This window comes from Dendrobates tinctorius, unplaced genomic scaffold (genome assembly GCF_039654945.1).
Source record: "Dendrobates tinctorius isolate UK_male_01 unplaced genomic scaffold, ASM3965494v1 ptg000138l, whole genome shotgun sequence".
NCBI lineage: Eukaryota > Metazoa > Chordata > Amphibia > Anura > Dendrobatidae > Dendrobates > Dendrobates tinctorius.
In genome coordinates, this window is record NW_027361806.1 from 28,656,086 (window position 1) to 28,668,844 (window position 12,759).

The 12,759-nt window shown below is 51.8% G+C and overlaps 1 protein-coding gene across 4 annotated transcripts in view; it reads right to left on the reverse strand.

The window, feature by feature from the left end:
• The window catches only part of MCOLN2 (mucolipin TRP cation channel 2), a 42,772-nt gene that overhangs the window by 14,248 nt on the left and 15,765 nt on the right, over positions 1-12,759 (reverse strand). For all 4 annotated transcript variants that reach the window (XM_073544924.1, XM_073544925.1, XM_073544928.1 and 1 more), the window contains 9 exons: positions 11,647-11,806; positions 11,162-11,335; positions 10,433-10,583; positions 6,838-6,931; positions 6,664-6,760; positions 5,464-5,563; positions 3,828-3,940; positions 3,426-3,575; positions 3,098-3,199 (listed from right to left, as the gene is read on the reverse strand). In XM_073544924.1, the coding sequence (XP_073401025.1) occupies positions 3,098-3,199; positions 3,426-3,575; positions 3,828-3,940; positions 5,464-5,563; positions 6,664-6,760; positions 6,838-6,931; positions 10,433-10,583; positions 11,162-11,335; positions 11,647-11,806 (1,141 nt within the window). The remainder of the gene's footprint in view (positions 1-3,097; positions 3,200-3,425; positions 3,576-3,827; positions 3,941-5,463; positions 5,564-6,663; positions 6,761-6,837; positions 6,932-10,432; positions 10,584-11,161; positions 11,336-11,646; positions 11,807-12,759) is intronic.

A 12,759-nucleotide genomic window follows, 5' to 3' on the forward strand; every position in this document is an offset into this window, starting at 1 on the left:
GATGCTGTATAGTGGCTCGTTTTTTGCGGGACAAGATGACGTTTTCAGCGGTACCATGGCTATTTATATGCGTCTTTTTGATCGCGCGTTATTGCACTTTTTGTTCGGCGGTATGATAATAAATCATTTTTTGCTTCGTTTTTTATTTTTATTTTTTAAGGGGTTCGCTAAAGGGGTTAACTAATGGGACAGTTTTATAGGGCGGGTCGTTACGGATGCGGCGATACCAAATGTGTACTTTTATTGTTTTTTTTTTTTATTTCCAAAAAATGAATTTATTGGGGGAATTTTTTTTTTTTTTTTATTAATTTAGCAATTTTTTTTAAATTACTTTTACACTTTTTTTTTTAACTTTATTACATTGTCCCAGGTGGGACATCACTGTCCTGTGACAGATCGCTGATCTGTCACATCACAGATCACTGTGACAGATCGCTGATCTGTCACAGGCATAGACGCAGACTTCCTCATGTCTGCGCTTTGCAGGCACTGAGGAAGCCAGCTCCCTGCAGGCCCCCGAAGGTCGCCGTCACCATCTTGGATTCGGGGGCCTGCAGGGATGGAGCCCCCCCCGCAGCAGCGCTGCACATTGCTCTGCTGTGGGGGGCTCAGGGAAGCACGGAGGAAGCTCCCTCCCTGCCGATGCTTCCCTTTAACCCTCGGTACACCGCGATCGTGTTTGACCGTGACCGCCCCTGACACATTGTGCCGGGTGTCAGCTGTGATAATCAGCTGACACCCAGCCGCGATCAGCGGCGCTCACCACGTGGGAGCAGCTGATCGCATTAGACGTACTATCCTGTCCCTGGGAATTAAGTTCCAGGGCACATGGACGGGATAGTACGTCATGGGATTAAGGGGTTAATAAATGTGGTATACTCAGAAATATTAAGGAATCTTTCTAAGTTCAAATTGCCTTTTTTTTTTTTTTTTTTTTTATTTCTTACCCAAGATCCATAAAGATCCCATAAACCCTCCTGGCCGACCCATTATTTCGGGAATTAAGTCTATTACCTGCAATTTGTCCCATTATATTGATTTGTTCTTACAAAAATGTTTTAAACCTGGCTTCATACCTCAAGGACTCATCTCATCTGATCGACCTTCTCCTTTCCCTACCTACTATGGCTAATTGCCTTTTAATAACCCTTGACGTTCAGGCCCTGTATACTAATATCCCCCATGATTTTGGGTTGGAGGCGGTTCAACACTTTCTCTCAACCGATGATCTTCTACCTCCATTACAGAAAGATTTTCTGAAAAAGGCTATTTTGTTTGTTCTCAATAACAATGTTTTCTCCTTTGAGGACACCTACTACCGCCAAGTGAGGGGCTGCCGGCGGTTGGCAAGATAGCGATGTATCGACGCTTTATTGATGATCTTTTCATTATATGGACCGGTTTGGAGTTAGAAGCACGTGAATTTACCCACTCCTTGAACCTGAATAATTGGGGTCTAAAATTTTCCTCCAACTTATCCAAAACAGGTATTCAATTCTTGGACCCCATGATCAACGTTGATCACCATGGTCGAATCTCCACTTTCTTCAAGAAAGTGGATGTCAATAGTTATCTCAGTTTCTCGAGTGGCCATCTCCCGAAATGGATTTCCAATATTCCCTATGGGCAATATTGGAGGGTCTGGAAGAACTGCGCTAACGACACTGACTTCCTAAAAGAGGCCAAAATTTTGAAGGATCGATTCTTAAATAAGGGTTACCCTAAGAAATTACTGCAGGATGCTTTCACTAGGGCCAGCGGGTTCTCACAAAAAAGTTGTATTGAGAAAACTAAGAACAGAAGCATAAGCAAAACTGATCCGCCAAGGAATGATGGAGCTTCTGATTTGGCCAAATGGAGCCTCATCACGACTTTCAATCAATCCCATGCTTCTATACGCAATCTACTTAAGAAGCACTGGTTTATCCTGAAGGGTGATCCGGTTCTGTCGGTACATTTGCCGGCACAGCCGATCACCATTTTTAGGAAAAACCGAACCCTTCGGAATATTGTGGCTCCTAGTAACACCTCTGTTAGCTATTCACCTTCTCCAACCACCCAGATTTCTCCCATCCCAGGGTGCTTTGTATGCCGGGCCCCAAAGTGCCTTTGTTGCGCATCCATTCTGGATAGAGTGCAACATTTCAAATCTCGCACCACTGGTACAATGCTTAAAATTAACCGCCGAGTTACTTGTCAATCAAGCTACGTTGTCTGTCTGATCGAATGTGACTGTGGGTTACGGTACGTGGGTAGAAGACGATACAGGCGATGCAGAACAGCCTCCACAAACACCGTCAGAATATACAAAACGGGTTCTTACTGCATAGCCTTTCTAAACACTTCCTTTTAGTACATAATAAAAATCCAAGTTCATTGGAACTCGCGGTCATTGATCACATTCGTGATGATGTAGCAAACTGTTATGACAATCTCATCAGAAGAGAGTTTTTGGATCTTTAAACTCAGCACTTTGGCTCCAGAGGGGTTAAATCTCACAATTGAGAAAACTAAGGTCTGCTGGATTTCTAGGGTCATTTCATTTTATGATAAATTTCAAATTTTATATGCTTTTGGGTATTAACCACTTTTATCTTGTGTCTTTTATTATAGTGTTTGTTTTTACTTGTGCGCAATGATTTTTATCATTTTTATTGCTTTTATCTGCACTACTTTGTTGTAATTATGCATGATGTCATTAATTGTTCATTGTTTCCCATTGGTTATTGCCCCTTGAAATATCTGCCCCCTGTATACTGCTCATATTGCCACCTGAGGAAGACAGAACTTGTCTGTCGAAACGCGTTGTGGACTATCTAATAAAAATAAGAATTGCTAATATTCTCATCCCCTTGTTTTGCACTCCTTTGGACCGGGTCACTAAGCTCTGCAACCCTTCCCCCCCCCCCCCCCTTTTCTGAGGCACCCGGTTAGAGATGCATCTTGTACCATAATTCACGCATGGCTGGCGCTCCTAACTGACTGTCTTCTACTTCTCTTGGACATGTGGCGGCCGGCAGCCTTCTCCCTAGTGCTGCAGACGGGAGGCTTCTTCAGCCCTCTACATCTGGGTCACGTTAATGTCTTTTACACTCACATTATACTTCTGGAAATATCCCAAATATCGGATGACGCCGACCCAGACCAGCAACGTGGACGTGCCGAGGAGGAGGCTGCACACATCGTAAGATGTCAGATTCTGAAATCAAAGAGGGAACGCATGATTAGTACACCCAGAGATAAACCTCGCGGATAAAGGGGCGGGCAACGAGGTGAAGTCACTTAAAGGTTAATGCCACTCAGCTAAAAGGCGAATCCAGCCAAATTCAGCCCTTCCCACGACCGGTCACATCCGTCCCCGGTAATGACACATCGGCCCCATAAATCCTGTAGAACGCCAGATGCCGGGGTTACTGGAGCGATACCTTGGCTTTTATCTCCATCTTCATCACAGATCCGATAATCGTCATCAAATCACTGATAATGACCATGACGTACCAGCCGTTTATAAACTCCAAGCGATCGGCGGAGCTCACGTGCTGGTTGTATTTATCCAGGAAAAAACGCACAAACCTCTGCAAGAAAGAAGGAGGCGTCAGTGCGAGGCGCGCTGCCCCCAAGTGGTGGAGGGGGGAATTGTAAATTACACATAATATGGAGACTGCCTCCAAACATTCCATTAATGCTTCCAGATCAGCCCCTTTATCACTACGGGTAGGCGCATAGGAACCGAGGCTGCGTCTGTCACACGAAGGCAGATGAGTGAGGGGAACATTGCACCTGGCGGGGCTCCTGGCTATGGACAGGGCGGGCGATGATTCACTCACCCTCAGCAGCTTTACGGCCAGAACGATGGACCTGGAGCAGAGGATGAGGGACGTCAGACACGTCAGGATCACAAACGCATCGAAGACCAAGATGTAATGAGTGTTCTTCTGAACTGCGAAGAAACAAGATTCACAGCACGCAGAAGTAAGTAGGTGCGAAGCAAAACCTCGTGTGCCGCCATTAATCCAAGAGACACCCCGGCACTGAAACACTTCTGCCTGGAGCCACCTTTCGAGTCGGGGACTTTTTTTCATCCCAAAATTTCTTTTCATAAAGTTGTAACGAGGCACAACTTTCACTTTACTTTGTAGACGACGAATTGCACCACGCAATGTGTCACCCGGCCATGACTGCCCCAAAGCAGGTGCCCCGGTCTGCGTGGCTGTGTTCTGTCAGGGAACCAGGACTTAATGTCTCAATTCTGCCAGCACCAATGCCGATCAGCACGTCATGGGCCGCAGTTACCTCCAGGACTCTGAAAGGGAGAAGGGGCACGGCCACCATGGCTAAATTCATGGGTACAGAGCTCTATGGCGTCGGCTTTCATCCGAATCCCTGAAGACATGGGAACCAGACAGGTCGCCTGACAAAACCATGCGGGGTACGGGGGCAGAGTTCGTTTTGCCTCCTTTCTGGTGGAGGACATTTTTTTAATTACATAGCCTACCACTCCATCGTGTCTGCTGTTTCTCGGGGATTTAGATGATGACCCAAGCGCAGTGCTCAGGACGGATCACTATGTAAATGTAAGCTACCCCGTACGGAGGTCCTCACGTCAGCGCAGGCACAAGTCTGCAGCCATTGGGTTTTTCTTCCCCTTTTCTACACTGAAAATTGTGACGTCACCGTCATTTCTGCAACAGAATAAGCGTCCGGGAGAAAAGCCGCAGCTTGTTTGTAAGGAGCAGAAAGATTCCTCAGAGAAGGTGGTTATAACACGTCGTCCCCTTTTGTCGGGTCTGGTAACCCAGGCACTTCATCCCAAGAAGCAGCGGGTGGGGAACAAAGGCCCCTTATCTCTTAGTGATGGAGTCCAGGAGCCGCTACCTACAGTACATGGCCGACGTTACACCAGACTGAGTCCCCATCGGTGGTCGGAGTCCATGGTCGGCCATTTATCGCTAACCTACAATTATTAGGCTAGTTTCACATTTGCGTCTTTGTGCGCAGCGCATCGTGCGCAAGTAGAAACGCATGCAAAAACGCACATGCGTTTTTGCATGCGTTCATGCGCACGCGTTTTAACCAGTTTCTAGCCAGGTTTACTCTTAAAACGCATGTCCATGCGCATGCTTGCGTTCCCATAGACTGTAATGTGTTTTGTTTTGACGCATTCCGTGCGCAAGCGTACGCATGCGTTTTTTGACGCCTTTGGACGGACCCAAAAATGCAACAGGTTGCGTCTGGTGCGTCTAGACGCACACCTTGAAAAAACGCAGATGAACGCATGCAAACACAAGACCATGCGTACGCCATGTTAAAACATAGGTACGCATGACGCATGCGCACGATGCACTGCGTAAAAAAACGCTAATGTGAAACCAGCCTTACATGTGCACAAGTGAAAAGATGTTAAAACCACAGAAGAAAGTAAACGTAGAACGATGCGGCATGTGCCGGGTTCTGGTGACTTACTGGAGCCAGATATTTGCCAGTCCTTACAGTCCTGAATGGTGGCATCGCTCTCAAAGAAAATCTTCACTTTGCCGCTGTGCGCCTGATTATTGAACGTGATCTGGAAAGAGAAGATTCATCCGATCTAATAACCGCTGCCAAGATGAATCGATCACACATCTTATGGGATAAAACAGATAAATCAGGATTGCTCCCGGCGCGGCCGGCCGAAGGTGAGATATCCTGTCCTTCAAACTGCACATCCAAGCTCTCTCCACCTCCTGTTGCCTCCAACTCAAAAATATTTCCAGAATTCAACCTTTCCTCAATTTACTAAAATGCTTGTGCGCGCCCTCATCATCTCCCGCCTCGACTACTGCAACATCCTTTTCTGTGGTTTCCCTGCTAACACTCGCACCTCTCCAGTCCATCCTTAACTCTGCTGCCCGACTATTTCATCTTTCTCCTCGCTACTACTCTGCTTCTCTCCTCCGCAAATCTCTTCACCCTCTCCCATTCCCTCAGCGTATCCAGTTCAAATTACTAACACTGACCTACAAGGCCATCTATAACCTGTCTCCCCCATATGTCTCTGAACTAATCTCCCGATATCTTCCCTCACGTAATCTCCGGTCCTCCCAAGACCTCCTTCTCTCCTCCACACTTATTCGCTCCTCACCCAACCGCCTCCAAGACTTCTCCCGACTGTCCCCCATCCTCTGGAATTCTTTGCTCCAACACGTCCGACTATCAACTACACTCGGATCCTTCAGACGGAACCTGAAAACCCATCTCTTGAGGAAAGCCTACAGCCTGCAGTGACCCCGCTGCCTCCTCACCACTACTGGAGATATCACCTCAACCAACACCGGAACTGCTGCAACCCCCCAACCTACTGTCTCCTTCCCCCCAAAATCCTGTAGAATGCAAGACCCCCGGGGCAGGGTCCTCTCCCCTCTGTATCAGTCTGATTGTTAGTTTACTGTAAGTGATATCTGTAATTTGTATGTAACCACCTTCTCATGTACAGCATAATGGAATCAATGGCGCTATAGAAATAATAATAATAATAATAATCATCATCTATGTGACAGATGGCTCCGTCCCCATGGGGAAAGTTTAGCGCCGCAGACTCTGGAGTCAGTAAATTCCATGCAATTCATCATCAGAATATAAACTGTAAATGTCGCCGAGGAGCTGATGTAACAAAGTGTCATTTGCCTTATTGTGGAACACGTAGCAGTCGGGCAGCTCTCGCACTCGAATCGTTTGCAGATTGATTCCCTTCAGCCTAAAGGAAATTTCAACTTTGAGAAGCCTGAAAAATAAGAACCAAAACCACAATAAGACGTTTAACGAGACGTTACATCATCTCCGGCCCTGACACAAGGTTACCTGTAAAACTCCAGATTGAAGAAAGAGGAATTTATTGCGCGGTCTTGGGGCGGACTGTTTGCCAGCAGCTCCGGCGGCTCCAGGTGTAAACACTCTAAAAACACAAGAGCTCCTCAGTCCCTGGAGTGCAGCAGCCACGCATACTCCTACAGCCGGACACATTCCTACGGCCGGGCGCACCGCACTCCTACAGCCGGACACATCCCTACGGCCGGGCGCACCGCACTCCTACAGCAGGACACATTCCTACGGCCGGACGCACCGCACTCCTACAGCAGGACACATTCCTACGGCCGGGCGCACCGCACTCCTACAGCCGGACACATTCCTACGGCCGGGCGCACCGCACTCCTACAGCCGGACACATTCCTACGGCCGGGCGCACCGCACTCCTACAGCCGGACACATTCCTACGGCCGGGCACACCGCACTCCTACAGCCGGACACATTCCTACGGCCGGGCGCACCGCACTCCTACAGCCGGACACATTCCTACGGCCGGGCGCACCGCACTCCTACAGCCGGACACATTCCTACGGCCGGGCGCACCGCACTCCTACAGCCGGACACATTCCTACGGCCGGGCGCACCGCACTCCTACAGCAGGACACATTCCTACGGCCGGGCGCACCGCACTCCTACAGCAGGACACATTCCTACGGCCGGGCGCACCGCACTCCTACAGCAGGACACATTCCTACGGCCGGGCGCACCGCACTCCTTCAGCCGGACACATTCCTACGGCCGGGCGCACCGCACTCCTTCAGCCGGACACATTCCTACGGCCGGGCGCACCGCACTCCTACAGCCGGACACATTCCTACGGCCGGGCGCACCGCACTCCTACAGCCACGCGCACCGCACTCCTACAGCCGGACACATTCCTACGGCCGGGCGCACCGCACTCCTACAGCCAGACACATTCCTACGGCCGGGCGCACCGCACTCCTACGGCCGGGCGCACCGCACTCCTACGGCCACGCGCACCGCACTCCTACGGCCACGCGCACCGCACTCCTACGGCCACGCGCACCGCACTCCTACGGCCACGCGCACCGCACTCCTACAGCCAGACACATTCCTACGGCCGGACACATTCCTACGGCCGGGCGCACCGCACTCCTTCAGCCGGACACATTCCTACGGCCGGGCGCACCGCACTCCTACAGCCGGACACATTCCTACGGCCGGGCGCACCGCACTCCTACAGCCGGACACATTCCTACGGCCGGGCGCACCGCACTCCTACAGCCACGCGCACCGCACTCCTACAGCCGGACACATTCCTACGGCCGGGCGCACCGCACTCCTACGGCCGGGCGCACCGCACTCCTACAGCAGGACACATTCCTACGGCCGGGCGCACCGCACTCCTTCAGCCGGACACATTCCTACGGCCGGGCGCACCGCACTCCTACAGCCGGACACATTCCTACGGCCGGGCGCACCGCACTCCTACGGCCACGCGCACCGCACTCCTACAGCCAGACACATTCCTACGGCCGGGCGCACCGCACTCCTACGGCCACGCGCACCGCACTCCTACAGCAGGACACATTCCTACGGCCGGGCGCACCGCACTCCTACAGCCGGACACATTCCTACGGCCGGGCGCACCGCACTCCTTCAGCCGGACACATTCCTACGGCCGGGCGCACCGCACTCCTTCAGCCGGACACATTCCTACGGCCGGGCGCACCGCACTCCTACAGCCGGACACATTCCTACGGCCGGGCGCACCGCACTCCTTCAGCCGGACACATTCCTACGGCCGGGCGCACCGCACTCCTACAGCCGGACACATTCCTACGGCCGGGCGCACCGCACTCCTTCAGCCGGACACATTCCTACGGCCGGGCGCACCGCACTCCTACAGCCGGACACATTCCTACGGCCGGGCGCACCGCACTCCTACAGCCGGACACATTCCTACGGCCGGGCGCACCGCACTCCTTCAGCCGGACACATTCCTACGGCCGGGCGCACCGCACTCCTACAGCCGGACACATTCCTACGGCCGGGTGCACCGCACTCCTACAGCCGGACACATTCCTACGGCCGGGCGCACTGCACTCCTACAGCCACGCGCACCGCACTCCTACAGCCGGACACATTCCTACGGCCGGGCGCACCGCACTCCTACGGCCGGGCGCACCGCACTCCTACAGCAGGACACATTCCTACGGCCGGGCGCACCGCACTCCTTCAGCCGGACACATTCCTACGGCCGGGCGCACCGCACTCCTACAGCCGGACACATTCCTACGGCCGGGCGCACCGCACTCCTACAGCCACGCGCACCGCACTCCTACAGCCAGACACATTCCTACGGCCGGGCGCACCGCACTCCTACGGCCACGCGCACCGCACTCCTACAGCAGGACACATTCCTACGGCCGGGCGCACCGCACTCCTACAGCCGGACACATTCCTACGGCCGGGCGCACCGCACTCCTACAGCCGGACACATTCCTACGGCCGGGCGCACCGCACTCCTTCAGCCGGACACATTCCTACGGCCGGGCGCACCGCACTCCTACAGCCGGACACATTCCTACGGCCGGGCGCACCGCACTCCTACAGCCGGACACATTCCTACGGCCGGGCGCACCGCACTCCTACAGCCACGCGCACCGCACTCCTACAGCCAGACACATTCCTACGGCCGGGCGCACCGCACTCCTACGGCCGGGCGCACCGCACTCCTACAGCCAGACACATTCCTACGGCCGGGCGCACCGCACTCCTACGGCCGGGCGCACCGCACTCCTACAGCTGGACACATTCCTACAGCCGGACGCACCGTACAGGGGGCACGCAAGGCGCTGCCCAACTGCCACACGGACCGTGCATCCACACACTACCTGGAGAGAAGAAAAATCACCAGATCTGTGCACCAGATGTCCTGTCAGGGCCAGTCTCAGTTGTATCTACCACGTCCCATGATGGCGAGGATTATTTGGCGGTGGCTCCAGCAGGGCACAACCAATCCCCACCATCACATTGCTGCCCCCAAAAAGCTCAGGTTTTCCCCCCATTTGAAGCTAATAGACCCCAATCTCAAACAGGGACCCAACAACTATCAGTCTGCAATATTGTTCTTCTCATAAGAGACGATTACCATTGTGACCTCACCCCGCTACCCCCCCTTCATAGGTTCCAGGTACAAGTTCTGCCCCTGCACCCATTGTACATACACCCCGGGTTTCCTCAAATCTAGTAACATCCCTGGTATTCAAGCTGGATAGATCATCTAACTCCATGGGAGGGGGAAGACAAAAAGGCACTCGAAGTGCCATGGGGGTGGGAAATACTCCCTCCATAGAGGGGAACACAAGAGCTGGATAAGGGCCACTAATTGATCGCGATGGTCAGAATTACTTTCAATGCTGGTAGTATAAAGAATAACGAGTGTCTGCCATTACGAAGCCTTGGGCTAGCTCCTGTCATTACACTACTCTAACTGTAAAGAAGGCTTTCATATATTGATAAAAAAAAAAAAAAAAATTTCTCTACACACCATGCATGCCCAGGTGTACCGTATCAGGAAAGTCATCTCAGCTCCCTTCATCACTAGGGTGAAGCATGTAAATACCTGTTTCCACAGTAGGGTCTATGTAGGTGGTGTCGTTGGACGGGTGTATGATCCCCCGGTGGTAATGCTGCTTGCAGATCTTCAGACCTTTTCTTTTATCCTCATTGTCATAGCTGACTGTACCAAGCGAGAGGTTTCCGATTTGGCGGTACTAAAGAAAAACCCAGGAATGGATGAGACTTCTCGCTATCTCGGTCTGAGCTGAGATTCTCCCCCAGTTAATGAAACAAGCTGGATAATATTCTAGACTGACGACGAAAAGCGGATTAGTGCCGCCACGGCACAGCGACAATTTGCTTTAACTTTAGTTTTTTTTTTATCTTTTAGTATGTCACAAATAGTATTTAGCAAATGTCGAGGAAAAAAAAACAAAAAAAACACACAAGTGTAGGCCGCGTCCCCAAGGAGTCAGAGCGGGGTCCTTCCAGACTGGATGCTGCAGCTGCTCTGACAACAGTCTTTCATGGGGTTGTCAGCAGATCCAGAGTGTCCGGTCTGTCGCAGATCTTACAGTATAGGGAGCGATCAGATCACAGTGGTCAGTAGTTGTGACCCCAGAGATTGGCTGGAATCTGTTTAGTCCCCCTGCAGCGCCACCGCAGGGTAAATGCAGTATTACAAATCAGTAAGTGCCGAGTACTCCAGAGCGGGAGACGCCCTCTGACTGCTCATAAATAGGGCTCCGGTCTAGCAGAGCCCCCCTATTATTCCACGTGATCATATTCTTACCTGGTCGATCACATAGAAGATGCTGTCATACAGGTCTCTCTGGGTGTAGACCGTGCGGCTGTAGTCATCCTCATCAACGCCGGTGTAACCCTTAAGAAACAGGTGCTTGAACGCCATCGTGTTCTCCTCCTTGAAGGAGACGACCAGCTGATTACTCAACCCGAAGAGAACCAGCTGAAAGACACAATGGGGGTCAGGAACTGATCAGACGATTGCTCCAGATAACCACTTAGAAGCCACCATCACCGCAGCACATAAGGGGTTAAACGGCCAGGACTGAGGCAGGTTCTGACAACAGCCGACACCTGCTGATGATGGGGTAGAGTAAGCGCCAACATGTCCAGTCGCTCATCAAGACCCTCCCGGGGCAGTATGCAGGTGGTGCAAGAAAGGATTAAAGAGGAAGGGCACAAGAAGTCACAGACACCACCATAAGGGCAAGACGGCAGGAGACCTTCGTGTGAGCCGAGCACACGGCCGCGTACCTGTGTGGTCACCATGATGATCTTCAGGACCTGGAGGGCGAGTTTCCATGGGATCTGCCTCCGTGCTCGGTACTTGTCACAGGGACTCATGAAATAAAACTGCAGATCTTCGCGCAGTTTTACGCCATCTCGCTCCACCTCCGACTCTACAGCGCCTCCTCTACGCGGGAACAGAGAAGAAAGGTAAACCGCCATGATTATTCGCGGACGAGAGGATCACACTGCGCACTATGGTGAAGGCGCCATTAACCCCCTCACCACCAGGGACATTAGACAACATCCAAGCTGCCCTGACCCAGAAAACATTTCTGACTAACATTACCTGGAATGTGGATGTTATAATAATGGTAATAAAAGTCCTTTTATGTATGATAGAGATTATATGTGTGTGTGTGTGTGTGTGTGTGTGTGTGTGTGTGTGTGTGTGTGTGTGTGTGTGTGTGTGTGTGTGTGTGTGTGTGTGTGTGTGTGATCTGGCACAGTCACACGTCTGGACCCCGAGAGCGTCACAGGCTATGTTGTGAGGCGAAATTTTAACCCTGCGCATTCCAATTCAAACAATTTTGCCCCTATCTACATAATGGGGAAAAAAGTGTTGGAGGCAAATTGACAGCTGCCCGATGTGATCAAGGGGGACTGAAAGAATGAGAGCGATGGCGCCAAAGAGTATATACCGTACAGCTGCTAAGGTGGGGCCCTGACATGGGAGACTCACCACACACGGGGATATGAACACACACAAAATGCGCCACACACTACCACGTGCTTCACCACACATACACCACCCTCAGCACACATTTCACCACACATACACCAACCTCGCCACATAAAAGTCCAAACACAAAAGTCGCCACTCAAAACTCGCCACGCTGTCCCCGAGCTGGTTAAAAGGTGAAAAATGAGCTGTGATTGGTCGCTATCAGCAACAGTTTTCTTTGTAGACAGTTGTGGTCACTGAGGCCGATTATTCTTATCATTTCTATGGTGTCATCGTCCTTCTGTAAAGCTGGAAATAACACAATTTATTACCGTGCCAACACAGACCACCCTCTGACACAGACTGCAGGGGGAGCCCAGGATAGGATTAGATACACGGCTCAGCAGTCAGTATCA